This window comes from Poecilia reticulata, linkage group LG16, assembly GCF_000633615.1.
Source record: "Poecilia reticulata strain Guanapo linkage group LG16, Guppy_female_1.0+MT, whole genome shotgun sequence".
In the NCBI taxonomy this organism is placed as follows: Eukaryota; Metazoa; Chordata; class Actinopteri; order Cyprinodontiformes; family Poeciliidae; genus Poecilia; species Poecilia reticulata.
The window spans coordinates 13,579,650-13,605,355 of NC_024346.1; the positions used below are offsets into that span (position 1 = coordinate 13,579,650).

Here is a 25,706-nt window from a genome sequence, read left to right on the forward strand (position 1 = left end):
AAGAGACACATTCCGCCAATCAGGTTGAGCCTATCAAGAATGAGAAAAAGCTGAAGTTGTTCTATTTCCTCCTCGACGACTAACGTATGTCTGCGGTGAGTTTTGTTATATTATTCTTACTTATTTTAAGCTGTTGTCGTTGTTTTTCGTAAAAAATATCGCATTGCTACATTTACCTGTGGTGACTGCATATGGAGGATTTCAACGGGGGGAGACAGCTAATGTTAACTTTTAGTCTGACGCCGCCATTATACCACCGAAGAAGCACATCCCGCCCTCCTTCTTGAGTCTTTTCTTCTTCTTCTTCTCCTCGGTATCAGAAAGTAAGCAGCACTAGTACAAGTTGTAAAACGGAGCACCGACTCCGGCTAATGTGGCTTCGACCCTCGTAAAGAAGGCTCAAGCTGGCGGCAGAAGCCGCCTGCCACGCCGGGGACACGTTAGCCATGTTACAAAAAAGATGGCCATGTTAGCAGTGCTGCTCTGCTCATAGATAAAGCCACCGTCTTTAACGGCTGCTAACCCCGTTTAGCCTACATTTGAACGGTCGTGTTAGCTGGCTGTCGCTGCTAATCGGACACCCAGGAACACGGAAACATGAGGGCTTGACATTATGCTAGCATTTTGAAATASTTTATGCTTATAGAATGTAATCAGTATTTTATTTATTTGACAGTTTTGCCCTCTTATCAGTCGCAGCGGACACTAGCTAAGCAGTAAACACAGTGTTGGCTACCATTAGGTCATCCTTCACACTAATGTGACAAATCCYCTAGCTTATAATTGATACCACGTTGAGTCCATTAAGGTACAGTTCACATTATAAGGTGCATAAAGAMTCATAACTAAATAGTATTCATAATACACCCGTTTTATGGCCTCTTCATTGCTAACCTGTTAATTTTGAATCAGTTACATGTTAGTGTTAACCTTCACCACGATACACTGTTATTTTATAGTAGAGTATTAACAAGAATAAATAAATATGTTTCGTAAAGTATAGGTAGTAGCTATAGGAACTATTATAAAATATGAACAGATAAAACGACTTCAAATAAATACAATAAATRTAAATTTTCACAATAAAACATGTATTGTTGCACTCAACATTTTTATTGAGAAGTTTTAACTTGTTTCGGTCATTCATTTCAAAAAGGAGACTCGTATTGTACAGATGCATATCACACAGTGATTTTATTTCATTATTAGTCAATTAATGCTTGAAATTCTCAGAAACTGAACATTGCATTCAACCAGTGGTGGTAGTGTACCCAAAAATTGTACTCAAGTAAGAATAGCACTACATGTGAACATATTTTTACTGGAGTAAAATAAAAAGTAGCCATCCAAGAAGTTATTGAAATAAAAATATATTTTGTAAAAATGCTACTAAAGCATTGAAAAACGGATCATAACATCTGACTTTTATATTTTAAAATTATGTCACCATAAACACAAAAATATAAATGTAATGTGCAAATTCAGGTATTTTAAAAACTAAAATGGGGAAAAAAATGCCCTAATTTCTACCAAATCTCTTCCTTCAATCTGATTTTCTGCTTATATGCTCATTGATTAATTTTTTTTAAGCAATGACGTTTTGTGGCTTACCCTCATTTTTAAAAAGGATGTTTTGGGGGTTGGGGGGTTCAGGACAGGTGTCAAGTTTGCAGTCTTCCCCTTGTTCTCTTAGCATACCTGTAATAACATGCAGTGCAAGGTGCAAAGGTTAAGGCAAATATGGTGATACACTAAAATCTTCTGAGGGGAATTTTGCCTATAAGAGGCTTTAATGGTGGAAAATGACATGTAGATTTAAAGGTCAATAGCAAAACAGTGGAGAAGAGTAATATGCATTTGAAAATGGATCCTGAATGAAGCATGAGTTAAAAAAAAATGAAGTCTTTATTGAAGAATTTACTTGTTTATTTTTGTCCATTTTATTTTAAAATGTTCAATATATTTTTAAACGTATGTATTTACTTCTCTATTCAGACTTAGGAGGCTTGYAGCACACACAGTAGATTGTAAACTGACACCAGGAAGAATAGCAGATGCAGCATGATGCTAATGAGGATTTCAACGAACATAAACACAAACTTGCTCTAGTACAGGATCAGATGTGACTGTATGTAATTGGAAATGTATSTAACAATATGATTGGACTTAATTGGATGTGAAATGTAACTGAGCCAAATTGGCTTCCCTGTAATTGGTATGAGCTTGAGCCGTTTTTTCCTAAATGCTATATTTGTTGTTAATTGGCACTTCACATAGAGACCAAAATGGGTTAAATATGCTGCTATTGAATTTAAATTTCTGTTTTTGTTTTTGCTTTTAATGCTGTTTGTTGTTTTCTTTTTCCAATATCTTGCCACTAAAAAACTACAGACATTACGAATTGATCCCTTTTAAAGGTGTGATCGGTTAGTTCTGATTTTGTTTGCAGGGACTAAATGCTAACTCAACTTTGACTTTATTTAAAACRATCAACTCAGTCCATGAAATTAAAAAATAAAAAAAGTTGCTTAATATGCAGCTTTGAATCCAATAGAAACTGAACATGCCTCTTATTTTTACTAAACCTAAAACAAAATGTATCAAACAAAATGCTGTTTGTTGATGTTTTTCCAGACTGGAAATTATTATTATTATTATTATTTATTATTATTTTTCTTTAATGCATTTGATGACTAGAGAAAAAAATAAATTACATTCTTCATTATCTGAGCTGCCATTCAGAGCCAGTCAAGCAACAATTATTGGATTTCCAWKACTGGTGCATGGAAATCCACCAGTAATGGTGCATTACTAATGTCTTTGATAAGTGTGTAAAAACATAACAAGGTTCGTTTCTATTCAAACAAACTTTGCTTAAAATCTAAAATGCAGTGATGAACAGAATATTTCCCTTTTTGACCTGTCTGAGAAGGCGCATAAGAACCTGTAAAACCAGAAACATCTAACCCACGATTGTTCTTCCACAAGCAATTGCACTAATAAAAATGACGCTTTAAAATAATTGAATCACTCTTAGTTTTTTTCCTACATGTTTTCCGGTTCTACTTGGAAAGTAGCAAACCATGGAGTCCAGTCATAGTGATAAAATGTAACGTTTGCAGACGTTTATTCTTATGAATTTTCATGAAACTTTGACTGTTAAAATGCCAATTCTACTCATTTCTAACAACTTTGGTGATAAATAAGCAGGTTTTTGCCAAACAGTTTCAAAAGTTATCATCAAATCTATATTTGAAAGCTTTTGAAATGAATTGAATGCAGTAAATGTAGTAGTCACCAGTCATTTTCACATACATCTCACTGTTAAAACCATATCAAATGTTTAAACCTCAACACTTATTTCAAAAGATGTGCTCTTGCATTTGGAGCAAACTCTGGAGCAGATTTTACTGTCCAAAAAGATGAACTATTGCTGAATTATTTAAAGATCTTTCATCAGACTTTCCAACAAAATAATGATCACAGAATATCTGCTACGTCTTCATATCTCTATATTAATGCAAGTAAATTAAAGAGCCTTTCCGATCTGAATCTCTTGGGGKTTTTTTCTTCAGTATTTTATGCACCGTGAGGTTTGATTGGATAGGAAACGCTGCAGAGATAGTGTTTTGATTGTTGCCCCTCTCAGCAGCAGCATGAGTCTGACTGCACCTCCACTGAGACCAATTACAATACGTTTCTAATTGATGTTTAGGACAAATTTCGGCTCAGACCATGAAATGAAGCAGACAGAGAGAGAGAGAGAGGGAGGGAGGAAGTGTGTGAGGTCTCCACTTCAGCAGCGACCTGCATGGTGAAAATAACAATCAGCTCAGGCTCACTACGCGATGACTCATCTTGGCAACTTCAGGAAATCTTGGCTCTTGCTCCCAGGCTTCCTCAGAGTTGCATGCACTCCTTTTTATCAGTAGAGGGCAATGTTCACAACCGAACCTAAGATGCATTGCTGAGAGAATTTGTACAAGCTTCACGTAGAGATCTTTCTCAAATATTCAAAGCATGGATTAGTTTTGTGAACTGTTGCACCTTTTCTTTTTATCTTCCATCTAAGCCAKTTTTGTATTTCTGCATCTCTTATGAAATGTTTATGATGTGTTTTCCCCCAGCAGTCATGGAGACTACATCGGTGTACATGTGCTTCCCCTGCTACCAGGAGTTTAATACTCTAGAAGAAGTCCTTCAGCACCAGTTGACATGCACCGCTGAAGAGGATCAGTCCAGCACATCTGGAGCTGCCCCTACTGACGTTCCAGTGCTGCAGACACAGGTGAGCACTGGAACATGCAGCGCCTGGTTACTTTGATTCAAATGTGTCGCTATTCATGTGAGTTTGGAAACGGAACTTGGAAACGGAAGCAATAAAATGGGTTTTAGCTGTTTGTCGTTAAATGATCCCATAAGACCTCTGGGTCGTATTTAGACACCGACATTGAGCTGACAAGTGAATCTGTAGTCATGAAATACAGTTTCCTGCTACCCATCATACTAATGGCGACCTTGGAGGGATCACTTAAGCACTTAACATTGAGATGTTTGTGGTTATTTACTGGCTCATTTTAAAGGGTCACCTCACATTATTATCTGATTTAGATGTGCTTTGATGTTATAATTTCGACCTCAGATTAACCAGCAGGACTTTATGGATTGTGAGTAATGGGAAAATATGAGCTTTATAATTATGTATGAGATTTTTTATTTTTGTGGTGCAATTTTGATGCATTTTTACTGAAAAATGTAGAAGTTGCTAAACTGAAATGTAAAAATATGTTCTTTATCCTCTTCATTAGAGGCAAGCTGTAGTGACGAGACCTTTTGAGCCGTTATTTAAAAACGTTCAACTATCCTTTGCCACTCAACAGTAGTAACTTCATATTATTGCTTTTCTTGTCTGTCAGAACACCTAAAATGCACAAATATATATTTATTAGTTTGTTTATGCTTTTTTTGTGTCAAGCACCCACAAGTTTCACCCACTCCCATKTGAACAGCAGCATCTGGTTTCCCTCTTTAGGTCTGTGTTGACATTAAAAGAGCAAAATTCTGCTTCTCAACCAAGGTTACACTGAGCTTTTTTTTAATTAATGTATGCATGTAATTTTAATTTAAATTTACTTGGTTTTGCTTTCTCGCCAACATAACAACAGAATTACTCATTAGCACATTGTTTACTAAAGTAATGAGTCACTAATGAGACAAAGCTGTGTATAACGCTGGAGGAGGAGTGATTATAAAGTTCATAAAGCTATAAGACATGCATACATGTTGTTGGATGCAACTGTTTAATGTAAAAATAACAGGGCAGCTTCTCAAAGCATACGTTAGATAAGTATGAGTAAGTACTACTTCATTATTTAGCTTCTATTGACTTTACTGCAGATGAAAAAGGCAAAGAGATCAGGGGCAGAAGAGGAGAACGTAATCAAAGATGGAGGCCAGATTGAGGTCCACAGTGGCAYATTTACATGATATCCGCCGAGTTCAGATGAATCACCAGAATGTTCCCCATGATTCAGTTATAATGAACAGTCTGCTGCTTTAGAAATCTGGGATGATCCAGTTCTTCTGTGGGCGAGTCCACTATCTGCGTCACTGTTTCTGGATTTATTCTACATCCACTTGTTTTTTTTAATTTGACCACATTTACAATTGAGACTCATGCAGATTTTGTTTTGCATGACRTGTTTATGTTTTTATTTTCTGTTGTGCTCCATTTACACAACCCTGTTGTGGAGTTTATTCAGTCAGAGCAACATTTCAGGGTTCTAAAATAAGGTTTCTTTTTTTTTGTGCTAAACCTGGACAGATTGAGCCGAGTGTTGGGACAAATGTGGCACTTTATTATTTTGCCTTTCCCCTGACRGCTTCAAAAAGCCCYGGGGGTTAAAAGCAGTCTCTGGGCCTCATTTAGCTTCAGGGCATGGCTGTCTGAGCTTGTGCCCGGACTTCCATCCTTTACAGTCTTAAACATGCGTCTATAAAACACTGTGACACTTGTGACAGACAGATTGCGTCCTGAGTCGCCAGCGGGAAGAGGGGCATGAGAAATGCTCCAGTCAGTGCCGCTCTTTCTCCTGACCGATCATTCGTTGGCCTTCTCATGGATGAAGCAGCTGGAGAAACGCTATAAACCCTCCGTAGCTTATGGGTTCCTGGCACATGATTCGCCATAAGTAGGTTTATTGCGTGTCTGCACTCTGCATTAGTTGTTGTAATTTCCGTCGCTGTAATGTGACGTTAATTTAAAATCTGGTTGTTAACGTGCAGCCGGTCAGTGGAGAATGCTGTGCAGATCTCTCTGCAGAAAGTCAGAATTAGCTTCTAATTTAAATTTTTTCAGAATTGAACCGAGTTKTTCCCCCAGCTCTTCCTTTATCTTTTCATTTTATTTTCAGATTAGATTAATTTACTTTTTACTTATGTTATTGGAGGAAAAAAAGTCAGAGTGAAGCTCCTAATTTACAGATCGATTTATGTTTCTACCCTCATCTACGGTCATAAGATCTGGGTAGATATCGAAAGAACAAGATTCACAGGTATGCGGTCAAAATTATCATCCATTATTGTTCTACTGGTGCAGTCATGATACTGATCTGTAGATGTGACATAATTTTCTATGTAGCTTTGTACAAAATCTGTAACCCTCCTAGAAATATTTTATTAGATAGATTAGATATTAGATAGTGACTAGTTCTAGAAAACGAGTATCACTTTGCAGATGCAAACCTCTTAAGAGGTTGTAGTAAGATATATTATGATTATTTGAGGGTTTACTATTGCCACAGTGGTAAACAATTTAAACAACAAAATGACATTATTAATATGAAGAGACATATAAGTGTATGATAGTACCTTGGAAAGTATTCATACCTGTTCAACTTCTTTCCATTTTGCTGCAACAACCACAAATGTAGTTTTTTAATGAGATTCTATGGCAAATTAACTCAGAGAAATGCATGATTATCAAGTGGAAGGGAAATGATGCAAAGTTTTCAAAATGAGAAAAATGTGGCTTGAATTTATATTCAGCCCCCTTTACTCTAAAGCTACTAAACACAATCCAGTGCAGCCTGTTTATGGATAATGAGTATTAACATGACAACTCCACCAATCCGGCCTGTTTCATAGAAGGTGCTCTGGTTCTTAGGAGACCAAAAGTGTCAGGCTACATGCAAAACCCATTGCATGATGGGAAACTAACACAACTTGGGTGGATGCATCATGCAGTTTGTGTAAGCAAGATACAAAAAATCTGGTAAGACTTGAGCCTGCAGCAGGAGTACACCGTTCAACAGGACAGCAGCTCTGACACCACCTTAATGTTTTAGGTGAAAGTGTACAATTGTTAAATTTTCTCCAATATCCAGTTAAGAATTTCTTTCAGGATGTAAATTTGCGTTTCAAGACAGAAAATTTGAGTTATAAACGAAATAGAATAGAAACACATGCTACACTTCCTGTTACTTTAACTTAAAAACAAAAAAACCCTCAAATTTTATTTTGCCTGTTCTTTGCAATTATGCACTTMTTTGATTTGTCACATAAAATACCAGTAAATTTCAGTTATTATGTGACAAAATGGGGAAAAATAAGTACAACTAATAAGTGATTTTTTTCCCCCTTAAAATATAAATGACTTTTTTCTTTAAATCATTTTTTTATTTTAAGAACTGGTGATATGCACGTAACATTAGCGAGGCTCATGGTTTGATGATATTGTTGCTGTCTAATGGCGCAGCAGGCGGTTCTCAATTTGCATTTGCTTTTGCATTTTTTTCCGCTCTGCTTCCTGTTTAATTACCTGCTTTGCAGTAATTAGGGACTCCAACGGCAGTTGTATTCACTTTACTTGAAGAGTTTCCCAGGCAACAACAGCACCACATCTCAGCTGAATTGATGCCCAAAAAGGTTTCTAAGCATTAAATGTTTTCAGAAGGCTTTAACCAGTCATGTTGTAAARAAATACTATCATTATTAGTGTATTGTGGAAGTGTTGAGTACAAGTCATCAATAGAGGGTACCACATGTGACTCACTTCCTGCTTATTAGGAGTTAGTAGTCCTTTAGGATTAAAATGCRCGTTAATTTTAAGATGTGATTACAATCAGGAGGYTTTTTGAAATGGCCCGACCACATCAGAAGGTGGCCTTTATGGCTCATACATCTGAATATCACTACAGCCCACATATCAATAGTGTGTGACTCATGTTGAACTGGACTGATTGAAGCTGCTCCAGAATTTCTTCATACTCGACCTCGATGTTCTTTCTGTTGTTATTCAAGTGGATGAAACCCTATGGAGTGACCTCTTCAGCATCGATGGCTCTTCTGAGCTTTGTCTCACAGGGTGAGGCCGTATGAGGGCTACCTGAACCTCTCAGAGGAACCTTGGTTCTAAATACATTCCCCAGCAATGAATGGTCATTTCTCACTGACGTAAAGGGAACCTATTGTGCAAAATTCACATTTTACAAGGTTTTTGTACAACCGTCTGGGTTTTAAGAGCTTCTAAAAACAGTCCAAGAGCTGTTTTTTGGTGTCTGGGAAATAAGCTGTTTCAAAAACCTCTCAATTGTTAAGGCATATTAACACTCACCTAGCAACCCAAGCTGAGCTCCAGCATGTTTGGTCTGTTGGTTTTACCCTTTATGTACTGTATAATRGCTGCTGAAAAAGACAARTGATTAGTTGTTGACTTACCATAAAGAAACCATTTCCTGCATTTGTGTTGATACTTCTGCTTTTCATTATGAAGTACCAAGTTTTAAGCTGTATAATTGCGCATGTTTGCCACCGTTTTCAYATATGAAAACGTTGAGTTGGGTGCKTGGTCAGCATCAGTTTATTTTGATTAAAAGTACCAAGATACCCTAAAACAGATCATTCTGAAAAGAGCTCAAAATAGACAGAACTGACCACACTGAAATCTCATTATATAAGAATATAGCCRTAGTCTTATATATCCTAATCTATATAAGAATAGGATWTRTARRAATATATCCTAATCTGTTAGGAAGCATCCTTTAAGAGAAATACGATGTAAAGATGAACACTGCAGGATGGATTTAATAAAAAAGAAAAAAGGCTAAGCTTGTGTAATTCCCTAAATAAAAGAAATGAAGGTTGKGTGAAACACTGAAACATTATAAAATTGCCTTTTCTCCTTTTCACAGCAACATGTAATAAACATCTCCAGGGGAGTGGTGGACCAACAGGGAGATGGCTCACAGGGCGACCCCTCAGGGAGCGCCGCCCCTCAGTTCGAAGCCCAGTCGCTTCTTCCCTCTGTGCAGAGTATCAAGAAAGAACTGGAGGACATTTCAGACGCTGAAAGGCAAGCAACAGACCAGCCCCGAATCCTATACCAGTGTGGGGAYTGCGATAAACTTTTCAARAGCCTCGAAGAGTGGCAGCAGCATCGTAAAGAAGGGACGTGTGAACAAGCTGGGTCCAAATCAGCACMGGACCCCAACGGCGAGCCGGAGGCCTCTGAGAGCCAGGCCGCAGCAGCTGGTCAAGACGATTCTTCTGCCCCGCATAGCGAAAGCAGCAACACTGTCCAACCAGAACCAGAGGTGAATACCGAGGATGGAAGCGAGACGCAAGCTCCAGAGACGTCCTCGTCTCAGACCCCAGACGGTCTTGCCGCTGAGGTTTCTGCTTCGGACGATTCGTCTCCAAGGAGGAGAGGCATAACCAAGAAGCCGAAGCCGGAGCCAGTGTTGCTGTGTGTTGATTGCGGCTCGTGTTTCGGTCTGGTGTCTGAGCTGGTGTCCCACCGTAAGACCCAGCACGGCTTCGAGGAGGCTCTGCACCGCTGCTCCGTGTGCGGAGAAAGCTTCCTGAACACCACGCTCTTCCTCTATCACCGCAAGCAGCACAGGCAGAAGGGCGAGGAGACGGTGGCGGTGGTCCCTGAAGTCACACCGGAGGTTTACGCCCTAAACAACGGGGGCAGCGCGCAGGATGGCGTTTCTTCTTCCAGCACTGTGGCGCGCATGTTTACACAGCCCGAGTTGTTCTTCTGCACCCGCTGTGGGGAGAGCTTTGGAGACGATAAAGGTCTGGCGAAACATCGTAAGGAGAAGCACAGCCTCAGCCAGCCGTTGCACACTTGTTCCCACTGCGGAGACGAATTCATGAACACGACTCAGTTCCTGTACCACCGGCTGCAGCATCGCTTCACCTCAGTGAGCGAGGAGACTCAYGAGGTTGAAGTAAGCGACGAATCAGCCCCTGTCAGCTGTGAGGACGGGGCCCAGAGCTCAAAGAGACTGCTGTCCCCCTCTGCTGGTGAATCGGGGTCTCCGGTTCCGAAGAGGGGCCGGCCTTCATTCAGGATCCTAAGTGCCAGTTCACTACAAGGTCAGTGGAAATCATTRCGGTTTTTCAAATGTACTCATACCGTTTTACTTTTATTTGATGTGTTTTAATGCAGCTTTCTAAGTTAATAGAAAGTGATTAGGGGTGCCAATTTAGAGAATTTGTTGGTGCCAATTTCCTTAATCATGTGAGATGTGAAGGCGATCTTCACATGTAAGTGAAGATGGGCTCACCAGGGCATGTCTGCATGTTTGCAGTTAACAATAGTCACCCCACTGTTGCCAACTCAGCAACTTTATTGCTATACTTAGCGACATTTCAGACAAAATACATTAGCATCGGCCAGTCAGGTTTTTTAAAGATGGCTAATCTGCCAAAAAACTGCAATCGGTGCAGCGCTACAAATGATARATTATTTAACATGCATTTGCATTCAAGTCCCTTTCACCTGAGACAAAATACTTTGTGGAATCATCATTCGCCACAATTAAAGCTGCAAGTGTTTTGGGGCATCAGTCTCTGCCAGGTTTGAACAGCTAATGGCTGAGACATTTGGCTGTTGCTTGCCTTGCCTAGATTTTATTTACAGCTATCAGAGACGGTCTGAATGCCAATGCTCTTTTTGGTTTTAATTTGAAAACTACAATATTCCTTTAATCTTGACAGCTTTGTTGGCACGTCTCATAAAATCCCAATAAAATACATTGACATTTTTTAATGGAACATCTCAATTTTCTTACTAGTCTATAAATGCTTTGCCTGGCACCATAATTTAAAAAAAATGATGTCATCCTTCTCAACACATCCTGTCTTATATGATCAGGAACCAAAGCCTCCAAAGACGACTCGGAGGGCAGCGGTGCAGGCGAGACGAACAACACAAACCAGCCTCCACCTGCCAAGCTGCTGCAAGACTGGGCCAGAACGCCGCTGCCCCACGTGTGCCCCTACTGCGGCAAAACCTTCACCAGGCGCGTCTTCCTCCGCACCCACGTCTACAGCCACACYGGCGAGAAGCTCTTCACATGCAAGGTGCCAGTCAGAAAGCCTAATCAAAGTGTCCCTTTCCCTGAACCTGAGGGATGATTTGCTTTGATGCAAAGATCATTTAGGTCGCGCGGCTGACTTTGATGAGATRATGTAATACTTCTAAGTGTGGAGGATGACACAGTTTGAACCTCAGGCCTCATTAAATCTGACAGGTCCCCCTGTGTCTTTGAACAACAGGTAATGTTTTAAAAATTAAATTTGGATTAAGCGTACATATATGCAGTCTGCCAGGTGTGGGCATCCGTGGATAAACTACAGATTTTATAAAAGAAAAAAAAAAAAAGAATCCCTCACGAGTTGTGAGGGCTTTTATGATGAGGATGAAAGGATTTCTTCATTGCAAAAGAAATAAATAAATAAAAAGCATCACATTTTCAGCTGTTTTATAGTCAAAAACATAATTTGTAATTTRTCAAGAGAGCCTTTTCATTATTGCACCCGACTATAYACGTGTCTTTGTTTCCCAGCAAGTAATTAAAACTCCTATAATTGTGTATATCTGACTAATCCTCGTTGTTGTTGTGAAGGTGTGCACAAAGTCATTCACCAATTCCCAGAGCCTGCTGCGCCACAGCATGAACCACACAGGCAACAAGCCCTTCTGCTGCGACGTTTGTGGGAAAAGCTTCTCACAGGCAACCACCCTGAAAAGACATCACCTCATTCACTCGTCAACGGAGCCTCCGCGCAAGAGGGGACGCAAACCAGTAAACGCTTTTACTTGTTTCTCCTCTAAACACCGGTTCTGAAATGTGAAGCTGACATTACAGGGCTCTGCAAAAGTAATTTATACTCAAGAGTTTTTGTACATTTTGTCACCACAAACCGAAACGTGTTTTGTTAAGATTTTATGTGATAAACCAGAAAATGACAAATTATGATGGAGTATTAAAGCCACGCTAAAAAAATGAAAAAATATAATCCTAGAATAAACTTAATATTATGACTTTATTCTCAAAATATTGACTTTATTCTTCTGTTATTATTCAGTTGTTTGACTTTATCCTCATAATGTCAGACAACATAATAACCTGCAGGGTTATTTTTTGTGCCTCATTTGTTCTGTCAATAAATTCCCTGAACAGAGCTGTGAATCTCTGCAGCTCCTCCAGAGTTACCATGAGCCTCTGGAGGGTGAAATTTATTTACAGACAGATTAACTCTGTTTACTAATGATGGGACTTGTGAAGACAGTTAGTTATTTGTAGCACTTTATATTTTAGGATATCAGAGAAAAGAAATTCAGTCCTCCGTTTTTGAGTGTTTAGCTATAAAAAGATAGAAAACCACATGTCTTTTTCCTTCCAGTTTTCTATTACTTTTGTTTGGTCTGTCGCATGAAATGCATTAAATTTTGTTGTAGCATCTAAACATGTAGACAAGTTGAAGGGGTATTCCACAGATGCATTAGCTTTCTAATAGGAGTGCCACTAAATCTATTTTTCACAATGATAACATGTTGGGAAATGGCTTTTTTATTGATCTGGACTATTGTGTCTGTCATCGCAGGCGTGTAGCGTTGACAGCGACGGCTCTGCGCTCTTCGCTTGTCCAAACTGTCCCTCACACTTCAGCACTGAAGAACAGCTTAACGACCACAGGTAATAACCTTCTCCTTCTATTGTTGTTGTTGTTATTATGATTATGTTTTTTGGTCCGTATGTCTGCTGCCGACTACACAATGTCATGTGGTTGTGGGTATTCAGTCATTTTTCTGAACTCTGTTTACATTTCAAATATAGAGCCAGGACAGGATTTAGATAACCTTGCCTCCTCTCATCGGGAACTGTGAGAACTGAGCTGTGTCCGAATGCTGTGCTAGACCTTTAAGCTGTGCAGCAGACATGCAGATGTCTGGGCTCCTTTGAGCCAGAGCCTGCATGTGATTGGCAGCTGGAGGCTCAGTAAATTAAGATGATAATGATAACAGGAAGATGGACCAGCCTGGTCATATCCTCCTTCATTGACGAGCGGCGAGAATATCAACGTGACAGTGTGTGTTTGTAATACAAATTTGGAAGAACAGAAACGATGACTTACATTTCCACTCAATTTTCTCTTGTTGATACAAATGCAGCAAAATTAAACATGTGCCTTGGCTCTWGAATTACTAAATATAAATATGTAGAAAGCCAGAAAACATAAAAAAGTGACCATCATTTCAAAAGATAGCAAAAAACCATTTTACGCCGATATACAAGTCTGTAAAATCATCAAAAAATGATCTGGACTTGATTCTGTTTACCAAATGCTGTACGCCTTTTAAATAAATAACTTACTGCTTTTCATGGAGTCGGACCAAATTCTGTGTTTCATTTTCATTCATGCACACTTTCAGCAAAGAGGTTGCCTCGGTTATATTTGAAAGACATTAAAGGCTGTTCGCCATGAAAAAGCGTTTTTTTTTTTTTTTTCTCCCTTTCTTTTAATCGTCTCTGAAATGATTTTGGCAGGACTGAATTTTTTTCAAACTGGCTGTACTCCATTGATCTGATTAGCTGAAACAAATCAGTGATCAACAGCAAAGGACAGATGGTTCATTTGGTTTCCTGTTTAATATTTTTTTAATGGTTGCCCCTTTAAAAAAATGTTATCCAAGGACGGCTCCCTTAATGGGTCACCACTAGAACGTTTACAGCAGTGGCTCCTAAAGCTGGCGGCGAGGCACATTAACACAGATCTGCAGCTCATATTTTGAAATTTAACTTAGAAACAGGACTTGAGTCCAGGCTGTCCCTAAATAAGAAATACATTAATCTAATAAAAAGAAAGTATGAATAGTTTTCAGAGCACGTTTTTAATGAATTCATATATTATTTGTTAATGTTGTTTACAGTTTCAGTATGCCCTTGATTAGTTGTTCTTCTAAATGCGCTATTCTGCTGTATGCTCTATCTTGTGAAAGACAAAGTAGCAATTTTACATTTTCAGTGTTGATTTTCATTTATTTCAAATCACTCAAATGATTGATTTAAAGGAAAAAAGTCACACAATCAAAGCCATCCTGGGTTTCCTGATGATTTTTACGTCTACTTCATATAAACGAACAGCTGGTAAGGTGGAGAGATGCCTTGTCAGAAGTGGTTACTCCTTCAGCGTCGGCTCTCCCTGTTTAGTTTTTCTGATTGTCTTTTTAACAGGCGACAGAAACCGTCTGGTTTCCAACACTCACCTTGCTTTTCACCTTTGGTAAAACTTATTTCAACTTTTCTACCTACCTACTGTTGTTTAAGTTAATGGGGAATAATTTGTGCGTACAGTTTCTGTCAGGATATGGTTTCTAAAACAAACATCCGCCTGCGTTTGTTCTGATGATGATAAACTGCTGGAACTGCAGCATTTGTTTTTTTTTGTTTTTTTGGTCCTTCACAGCCCTAATGCGGCATTAGGTGAATACATCCTAACACTTTTCTCCTCCCCTAAGGCTATACTCGGCGTAACGTTATGCAATGGATAAATATAGTCTTTCATGTCCTAACTGCGACTCCTCCCAGTTTACTGCTGTTCTTTTATCTTTAGCTGCTATACGCTTAGCTAATGCCTTCATTTGAACTGGAGTATGGCTAAGTATGCACATCCTGGTAATCCTCCCACGAGTGTAGCGAAAAGCAAACCATCATTTCTGTAGCTGGGTTTCACAGGTCTGTAATTTTAAAGTCGGTCTTCAGAGTCTTTTATATTTGGAGTTGTGATGATCTCGTCTTACCTCAGAGGTTTAATTTCTGAGTTCCCACTCAGTCAGGAAAAATCTGGGATTTGATTGAAGTATTTTCACGCCATGTTTGCAGAAACACTTACAGCTGTAGATTTTACTCTAACAGCTTTTGTGACCCAAATGTTTTGCAAAGTACCTTCATCTTACTCAGATTAAACACTGTGTGTCTGGGAATGTCAGTATTCAAGTCTTCTTACAAGTTATTGATTGGATTGAGACCTGGACTTTGACTGGGCCATTTTATCACAGCATTCCATTGTAGCTCTGGTTGTATTCTTAAGATCATTCAGCTGCTGGAAAACAAACATTTTCCCCAGAAAACCATCTATTTAAAAGCATCTGCAGTTTGGAAATGTTGCCTTTAAATATGATAAACTCATATTTTCATTACCACAGAGGTTAAGTTTCTGCCTCTGTAAAGTTGGGAAAACTTTACAGTATCAGGAGAAAATATTTGCCATTTTCAGTTTCCCATTAAATTCAACCCATCCATCCATTTTTCTATCCACCCTCTCTTAATTTGTCTATCTGTTAACTTCAAAGTTTATTAAAATATGTTTGTAATATTTATATTTTGTGATAACAGAAGTGATAATAAAAAAAAAACTTTATCACATTCTTGTTTTTGGAATTGCAGATCAACTGATCAGTCCCACCCTTTAGTGATAACTCAAGCAGAAAGGGCTGCATTTTTTTTAACATTACTAAGTATTTTTTTAGCTGGAGATGCTTCCTTTGCTACAAACGATCAAGCGTACACTGAAGTTATACTATGTCATTGCATTTTAAGCAATACAATGCTTATTTTCCTATTTAAAAATGTATTATAATATTGCATAAAAAGGTTTAAATGGCTAAATGAAAACTGTCGGTGTATTTTATTCGATTAGTGATCAGAATAATCACATGTATTTGACATGTAACTTTCCTGTCCCATAATGAATGACGGTTTCACCGTAACCCTGTCTGTCTGAACAGATTGCTCCACACAAGCCACCCGTTCCCTTGCCCTGAATGTGGAGAGCCGTTCAAGCGCAGGAAGGACCTGGACCTTCACTCGCTCATACATCAAGGTGAGCTTAACGGGGCGCATGGAGGCAGAGCGAGTTTGAATGTTTTGTTTCTAAATCCAATCTGTGCTTACGTCTGCCTCTGTGTAACCTTGGTGTTTTTCGCCTTTGATTAGCGGTTCTGTGCAGGAGTAAGAAATTGACAGAATGTGACGAGCATAACAAAAAACCAAATGAAAGCCCATGGCTCACCGTAATGGAAATCAATCAGGGATGATGTTCTTATCAGTACAGCAAACACTGAATTACTATCGATTAATTCAAAGCACTTGATAAATGAACATGTCGACTTGTGTAGGTGGTCTATCTTTTATTATTTCCACACATGCGGCCGCTCTGTATGCACATTGTTCTTCTGATGCATGAGGTCACAGACTTTGAATTGATTTGTGTGCCACAAGGAGCAGAGAAGCTGGGCGGAGGTAAATGAACTGGGTCAACATGTTGACACTTCATCTTAATCAGAGGGGTGTTGGCGCTGCAACCTCATTAGTTAAGCTTGAGGAGTCAGCGTCCAGCAGAGGTCAGAGGGATGCGTCTCCTCCGAGAAAGATGATGGGAGAGATTGATCTATTGATCGGCGCGAGGCTTTAAGCTGAGATTGTCCTTATTAAAGGTTTAATTAGAGGGTCCCAGCAGGGAGCAGAGTGCATCTCGCTAATGGGATACACACCGCAGATGGTTAGCAGATTGCAAGATATTGGCATGATGGCCTTTGGACATGACGATGGGGCCATCAATGCCAGCAGTCCTCTGCCAGCTTTTCTAGAGTGACCCACTGAGAGTTTGGTTTACTTTGCCAAAATGTATCTGGGACACCAGCTGTATAGAGACGAATCGATGAGCCTGAATGCTAAACTGACAAACAAGAAATGCAAGAAACTTTCACAAAGTGCCACTTAGTTTGCTGCTTTGCAAGAATTAGGGAAAGAAAACCTTTTATACATTGATGCTTATGAACTTTGATAGAGTTTAAAGCATCACCTACGAAGACTAAACCTAACCGTCTTGATTGTGGATTTGAAAATATGTAATGAAAGAGATTTTATGTGTGTTCATGTTTGTTAAAAAGTAATTTCATGCGTTTGCTGCTCTTCCTTTGTTTTGTGGCTGTTGTTTTTTCAAAATCTCCCTATTGGTGGTCTGTTTGTTGTGTAATTATTATTTTTTTGTATAGAAGAAAGCTAAAAGTTCAGAAATATTTTTCTTACTTTACTCTGACCTTCTATAATACTGAAAATTTCTCTCACGTTTTGAACCCAATATATTTTTATTTATGTGTTGTGGTGGGATTTTTCTGTCATTTTTTTATATTAGAATCTTTTGCCAGAAAATCTTAATGTTTGAATTAGCAAAGTATTATTATCTTTGTAGTCAAATTGATTACTGAAGTTAAGGTTTTATCTTAAAATAAAACCTTCGTTTAGCCGGTGCTTAAAGTAAAAATGCTGGGAGCCATAAGCACATCTTTATTTAAAGTGTTTTACACATTTTTTTTTTTTTTCTTTTTGCAACATTAAGCACACTAGCAGGCATCACAACCTGGTCCCCCTTTGGTGTTAATAGTGTATTTTTTAGCATAAAATCAAGTAATAAAACAAAAATTTTTCTGTCCTGAAAGAAACATAAACAGTTCCTGTTATGTTAGTAAAGATTTTAATGGATCCTAAACAAAGGGGCTAAAGAGGGTCTCCAAGTCCCAAAACTGAAAACATTTTCAACTGAAAACATTTATTTAAGTCGTTTAAATTAAGGTTTCTGCAAAGTTTTCAATAGTATTAAAAAAGTGTTTCTGTTTTGTGAATTATTTGTCGTTTGGTATTTGGTTGTATCAACTACCACCTCCTTCGTAATGGAAAAAAATATGAAGATTTAAGGAGGTTTGGCTTGACTTCAAGTAGAAAGGTTACCATTTGAGGACGGGGTCTGGGCGCCTGTGTGAGGGGTACGAACATTTATGTAAGTGTGTGAAATAATCTGTGACCCAGCGTCTACATTAAAGGCACTGAGCTGCATCAAACCAGCTACAAGAAACAAATTGTTCAGAAGAGTCTGCAGACGATCTTAATAAAATGATGCATTAGCAGGTTATCTAGTCAGGACAGGAACCAGAATTGTCCACTTATGCACTGACCAACCATTGTGACTCTGTTGACACGTTTTTGTTTGGTATAAATCCTGTCCTCACTGTGAGTTTGGTGCCTTTTCTCCGCTGAGACTTTAACCCTTGTCTGACCAAGTTTCCTCATCAGCTTTAAATAAATTACCCAGAGAAGAATGAGCAGGCTCACATCTACCTTACATAAACAAAGCACAAAGTTTTTATAATTTGACACTTCAGGGATTTGAGTATCTGAGTGAAACCTGTCGACAGCTGTTATTAAGGATACGTTACAAAACTCGCATGACGGAACCGAAAAACACCTAAAATTAACAACTACATAAAGTTAGTCAGTTGTGACACAAGTAAATTTTGATTAACTTCTTTATTTAGTGCAATTACTTTGTTTTCAATGCAGGTAACGATGATTATGAAGATTATTAAGTAGATATAAACTTGTTTTCAGACACAAGGTCAAACAAAATTAGCTAACAACCAAACGGATACGCATGTCTGTCTTCACCTATAAATAAAATTACATAAAATGTCGTAACATTAATATTAAATTTACACTCCTGAAACTTGCAGAAATTTTGCATCGACTCTAGAAATGTTTGAAAGGTATTAGCACCTTTCAGTGCTAATACCTTATTATTATTATTAGCTGTCAGTAAACATGACAGATTATGATCCCTGATCAAAACAAATGACTTCCTGCAGGCAGATGTTTATTGAAGTTATTAAACCACAGCGGAAAGTAATGCCAAATCATCAGTTTTCAAAAAAGGTGCGAAATGTTTCTCTGCTTTTAGTTTCTACAGGATTTTAGACAGAAACATGCACAGATGTATTTATGAGCCCCACAGATTTTCATCATGGATTTTTAATTTCTTAAGTTTCCAAAGGTGTCAGTAAATGTTAGAAAACCAATATCCTCTGATCGCAGCAAACCTTCTCTCTTCATGTTGCATATTGGTGGTAAAATTCAGGTTGTGCTGTTGAAGAGGAGCGTTTGGTTTGATGTAGGTGGAAAAGAGACGTGGCGGCAGGTTGGTTGTCGCTCTACCAGGAAGCTAATATCTAATTTTTTAGGGTCTTTAAAAAAAAAAAAAAAAAGGAAAAAAAAAGGCTGACAGATACGTGAAAGGATCACTAATTATACCTGAGATTTGTATTGTTAGCGTTTAATTAATATTTATCGTGGATCAGTCGCCACGGCGTCCACAGAGACACAACAGAGAGTCACAACATCTGGATTCAACACATGTTTTGTTGTTTCATTCATTATGAATCCATTATAAGCGCGTGCTAACAGCCACATGCTTACAGGAGGATCGGCTGACCAGATGTTTGAACACGGTAAAACCTGATGACGTTGTGTTTGCAGACAAGCAGCCGGTGACCTGTCCTCACTGCTCGTCGCAGTTCATCAACCAGTCGGTGCTGGACATCCACCTGCAGCGCTGTCCTTCGTCAGAGGAGGAGAGGAACACGGGGCGTGGGCGAGGACAAGGCCGCGGACGCTCCACTGGACAGGTTGGAACATTTCAGGGTTTCACGGATATTTGCTCCCGTTTTGTCTGGAAGGAATAGAGAATGCGTAGTAATGTCCTCTAATATGCAGATGAACTCAGTTATTTGTATCCCTGGTACATTTGTATAAAAAATTTTAAAAAACACTGGAATATAAATTATTTTAATTTGACAGAGTATTGTTTCTGGTAGAAAATGAGAGACATATCTCAGACAATAAAAAAAAAAAGTTTTCACTTTTTTTTTTAAGCATATTAGTAATTATTTATAAACCTCAAAACCTTTCAATAATTGCTGGCCAGTAATTAATATTGCTGTTTCAACTGCATGAATATTCAGTAAGAACGGTCCCAGGTTGTTCAGAAGAGAAACATTCACACAGCATAATGGACCCTCCACCATACCCAACATTGGGCATGAGTTGCTTTTCATATATCTGTCCTTTTTTTTTAGGTCACAGTCACTTCAAGTGTTTGTTACCGAAAACCTCAATCTTAGTCTCATCTGAACCAAATTACACCAGTTAAAGTTTAATTCAATCACCTAACAATTTGCAGCATGTAACGGTTGCTATGGAGAGTTGGTGACCCTAAGATGTCGACCTTGATCTGATAAGTGGATTACGGGTGTGGCAGAAAAAGATGCGACTGCTGGTGACTGATTACTTTAGTTGGCTTAAATGGGAAAAATCTGGAAAAATATTTGTATTCCCAGACTTTATTCCCTGTCCATTTGTCAATGCAAAGCATTTCTGGGATGCATCTTATTTATTCATCTGGAAACGTAAAGTCCTGGGTTGTTTGTTAGAAATTTGTAGAAACTTTGATCTACTTAAAAAAAAAAAAGTATAAACTACAAACTTTAGTTGCATTTATTGTTGAGAACAATTTATTTTTTAGAATAATTTATTAATTGTGTCTGCTATTGCGCTGCTAACTTGTCATGTCGTGAGACTGTCATACAACAACAGTCTTAAGTCAGAGGACTCTTCTGATTCACTACAAGACTGACTGCTACTGGAGAGCCTTCTTGCTGAGAGTATAAGATATGAGTTACGACAACAATTAATTTCCTCTGAGATAAAGTATATTTGAGTTATTTAATCACTTCTCCCTCTTAAATGTGTTCATGTTAGAAGTTGAATTGTTCCAAATGTTTCAAGAGATCATGCTGCTGCAATAAAATATAACGTTAAGGCTTCTTACGCGTCCCCTACCACGAGTGTCAACAGGATTATCTGCTGCATTTGAGCTGTAATGTACTTGTCCCGCAGTTTGACCACACACTGCGATGTTGTGTCCATCCCATCCATACTTTGTCCTCATTCTGTCTCCATTCCTCCCACAGATCGAGTGTGACCTCTGCGGGCACCGCTGCATGACCCAAGAGGGCCTGGATCTCCATCGTTTATCCCACACGGGCCAGACGCCGCTCAAGTGCCCGGTGAGGCCGTGCCGCCGCAGATTTACCTCCAACAGTGCCCTGGAGGAGCACGTCCTGGCCCACTTCCAAGGAACGCTGTCCAAGTCCAAATCCCGGCCGCGCTTCCGCTGCGACATTTGCCTCAAGGAGTTTGCCTACAATTCCACCTTCAGCGTTCACATGAGGACACATACTGACGAGAGGCCCTTCGAGGTGAGAACAGCGGCGGAGCTTGTGCGCTCGCATAAAACGCCAGATTTGTCTTGGCTTTTAAAAGCATATTTCGCCCTGCTTATGTGGGGATGATTACACACAAACGGTGGTTGTGACCATTCCACAGCGCAGACATTCATGCAGTTTTGTGTCCTGAGGGTGATTCCTCTCCCTGTGTACCTGTGATTTATGACAGGGCTGACTTGGAGCCTGTCAGCTCCCCTCTGTGCCTGATTCTATTCTGGGATCCTTTCCTTCTCTCTGATGCAGAGACGACAGAGCAGGACAGCAGCTACAAACCCAACCAAACCAAAGCTTACAGACGTGGCTACAGGACGTGGTTTAATCTTTGGCTTTGCTTTATGATTAGCCATGGAAATCACTGATTAATGAGTTAATTTATTGCTGATCTTATCGATCGACTACGTGGAGATTTTCTCAAAAACCCGAGTTTTCTCTTGCATCAAGATGGCCCTCCTTGTTTCCATAACATAAATATGCTGAATTAAAATTTTATTTTATTTTGTCACCTCTATTAAATATTGACTGAATAAAAAGAAAAGTGTAGTTTTTTCACATTATTAAATTTAAACAAGAACATTTTAAGTTTCTGAACAGAAAAATAAAAGAACAAACACTTAATTTCCCCTGAACAGAGAGATGTTGATACAGAAATACCGTCTACATGAAAAGTTAACAGTTTGCTCCACGAAATGAATCAACTCACAAAAGCCATCAAAATTAACGTCGCTTATTGGCATGATGTTTTTCCAACACGTTGCAATTTTTCTCCATTTTTCTGTCATCACATCCACTCCTTCGTGGCATGTCAGCAATTTCCGTTTGACAAGTTGACGTTGCTCGGCTGAATGAGCAACATTAAGTTGAAACTTAAGGAGGTTGTCAAGTGTTTATATTTCAAAACTGAGCCGCCTGACGTGCATTTTGCATCCCAGACATACGTATCGGATATATATTTGCATGGAAACCAACGGAGCAATCTGAGAAGAAGAATATGAAGAAGTATGTCTCAGAGATACTTGCAGTGCCAATCCGTCAGAGGCTGCGGTTTCAATTTGAGCGTCCCCAGTGGGAATATAAGCAAAGCAGAATGTCTTTCTTTTGTTGTGCCTCGGGTTTAATCAGGCGTTTAGCTGCGGCTCATTGTGTTCGTTCAGGTGGAAGCCTGCAGGGAGGAAATAGCAATGTGGCAGAGAAAGGTGCAACAGCCGATTACTGACGGGATTACTTTAGTTAACTTAAATTTGAACCTTTTCTAACCAGAGTTCCTCCTCAGGCTGGAAAAGCATGGAAACACATTTGTATTTCCAGACTTCATTTTCTGTCCCTTTGTTTAAAAGTTTTAGCCATTTGTCTGACTTTAGTGTTTGGACTCTCACAGATTTCTATTGTTTTCGTTTCGTTGACGCTCCAACAAGTTCAGATTCTTGTCCCCCCAAAAAAATATGAACTCAGTTTTGAAAATGATAATTCTGGTTTTACGTAATGAAGCTCTCCAAACTAATGCCGTCAAGCATTTGTGACAACTGGCAATGAGTTTCTTGAATCGCTGGGGAGAAATTTCTACTGACTTTTGGCAGAATCGTGTCATATTTTTTACCCACACTGGAAGATGTTCAGGCATCAGCAGCCTGGTGATGCTTTTAAGGTAACACCCCCGTGCRACATTTGGATTCAAATTCAGACTTTGACTGGGCCATTCCAATATCTTCATTTTGTTTTCGTTTGAGTCGTTCAGAAGTGAACTTTCTTTCTGTCATGCTTACTAAAAGTTCACTGCCATATGGCTTGTCAATTTTTATTTTTGTACAAAGCAAAATTCATGGTTCAATTAATTGCATCAACTTTTCCATGTCCAAAGGAAGCGAAGCAGCCCAGAGTGTCGGGCTGAGATAGTTTAATAACGGGATTCACATCTTCTAAAAACTCATTTTTATCTCATCACTTCACATCATTTTTTCCAAAAGGAGATCATCAAGTTATTTGTCAAATGTGACAAATAAGTTTCAGCCATATTGTCCAGAACATTAAACGGAAAATGATTAATCTTGTTAGATCTCGACTTTACAAACTAATTTTCTTTTAAATTAAGAAAAAATGTCAGTTTTATGGCCAAATTTAAACCTATTTATTGATAAATGATTGAGAAAATGTCCTTTTCTCCGTCCTCTTTGCATTTCCACTGACCGGTTCTCCTCTCCGTCTTTCCTCCAGTGCGCCACCTGTGGGAAGCGCTTCCGCCAGCTGCCCCACCTGCAGGACCACGAGCGGATCCACTCGGGCCTGCGGCCTTTCTGCTGCTGGATCTGCGGCAAGAGCTTCAGCGTGGCGGCCCGTCTGACCGAGCACGCCCGCACCCACAGCGGCGAGAAGCCGTACCCGTGTCCCCACTGCCCCGCCGCCTTCCGCTCTCGCCCCAACCTCGACAAGCACCTGCGCCAACACGGCGACCTGCCCCCGGAAGCGGCCGAGCAGGTGGTGCATGCCGCCGAGGTCGCCCACGTCCAGAAGGTGCTGGAAGGGGCCAAGGCTCTGTCGTCGCTGGCGACCACCACGGACCTGGAGTCGGGCACCGTGCAGACCATATACGTGCTGCAGGAGAGCGACGAAGGCACCGAGACGGTGATGATCCCGTCGGATTCGCTCAGCGGCATCGAGGGAACCTCGCAGGTGGTCATCCTGCCCTCRTCGATGCTGGGAGGCCAGGCTATCACGGTTCCCACCATCGCCATGGAGGAGAGCGAGATCACCATGGTGGAAACGGGTCAGTCGCCGCAACACGCCATCGAGTTCATCGTGGAGGAGACGGTGTGAAACCTGAAAAGTTTGAAGATGAGAAAGTGTTTGGGATTCTTGATTCACTTTGAAAGTTTTTTTTTTTTTTTTGGCAACCTTGGTAAAGAAGTCTTAAAAGCATTAAAAGAATTATTGCAGCAGCAAAATTGCACAATAAAAATCCCTTTAAAGCTTCCTKAAAGTGCTCTTTTGCCAATAGGACAGCACTTGACATAATTCATTAGCACGAAGCTAACACACAAAGAAAATCCTCTCTCCAGAGTTTTTAATAAGATTTAGATCCATGAGCTGAGATGACCAGGACTGAATGTCTATTTTATGTCTTCTGAGACATTTCTGTGTTGATTTTTGTGTTCAAAATTTCTTTGTCATGCTTCCTTACAAGGTTCCTGTTCAGACTTGAGGAGTTTTTTTCTCAAACACATCCTTCATTTCACACCAAACCTACCTGGAGTGTTGGAGAAACACTCAATCTTATCCACATCCAACACAGAGACTTAGGAGTAGTCGCTACATATTTGAGCTTGTTTATGTTTGTGATTGTAGGAGACAAACGTTTCCCCCACGTATCACTCATAAAAAACAGATTGACATGTAGAAATAAACCTCAACATGCCTCTTTGCTGCAGTTTTATAATGTGAGTGTACCAGCCTGAGCAAGAACTCAAAAAGGTATAAATCATTAAAAAAAAAACTTTAATAAAAACTGACCCATGTTTGTAACAACGCAATTTTTGCTGCCTACAAAATAAATGCACTCAAATAAAAATTTGAGTGAGATTTTGCTACTGCAGTAAGAAAATAATTTATTTAGAGACTCATCTTTGCCAGAGGTGCAAACAGACATGCCCTCTGTATAGAAACAATTCCTGTAGCAACGTGTGACTAATGGTGTAAAGACTGATCTGTTCAGGGGATTAATTTATAGACATTTAAAGTGATTTAAAAATAGTGAAAATGGGTTTTTGATTCTAAACTAATATGTTTGTACAGCCTGTCCTGTAAAATGTTTTCCTCTTTCCTAAAAATAAAAAGCTCCGGCTTCCACACTGGTGAACCTGCGTTGCTTTATTGGCCCTCCTGTAAATCACCGCTGCTGTCATTCTAACAGAAGTAGAGGCTGTTCTAAAAAAATGAATAAATAAATAAAACCACTAAGCAGCAGTCAGTGTGACTCCTGGTTGAGGAGAAAATGAATCGGACCTGCTTGCTGTTCGCAGATGGGCGACAATGTTCTGATAATTTGTTGCGCAGTGCGTTATYGATTTGTTTTGTGCTGTAATTAAATACAATAATAAGAAGGACACGGTGAGATTTATGACGATTTAACCGAAATGCAGAAATGTGCAATGGCAAGTAATGTAATTGAATTATCCGGCACTTGCTGTATAGTTATCAAAAATAATGATCCTATTTGTGTCTGAATGGGAAAAGGCTTAATGTG

The 25,706-nt window shown here is 39.4% G+C and overlaps 1 protein-coding gene across 4 annotated transcripts; it reads left to right on the forward strand.

Moving 5' to 3' along the window:
- On the forward strand, positions 1-25,319 carry znf574 (zinc finger protein 574). 4 transcript variants are annotated; one of them, XM_008431306.1, is made up of 10 exons: positions 1-84; positions 4,131-4,288; positions 9,192-10,383; positions 11,165-11,373; positions 11,919-12,098; positions 12,901-12,992; positions 16,085-16,179; positions 19,665-19,813; positions 21,158-21,445; positions 23,681-25,319. In XM_008431306.1, the coding sequence occupies exons 2-10, from the start codon at positions 4,133-4,135 to the stop codon at positions 24,278-24,280; spliced, it is 2,961 nt and encodes a 986-aa protein (XP_008429528.1). In that variant the 5' UTR covers positions 1-84; positions 4,131-4,132; the 3' UTR covers positions 24,281-25,319. The 4 variants fall into 4 exon arrangements, with proteins under 4 accessions (XP_008429528.1, XP_008429526.1, XP_008429527.1 ...); XM_008431304.2 differs by having other exon boundaries at positions 5-95; XM_008431305.2 differs by having other exon boundaries at positions 8-95; positions 4,128-4,288.
- Positions 25,320-25,706: the final 387 nt, after the last annotated feature.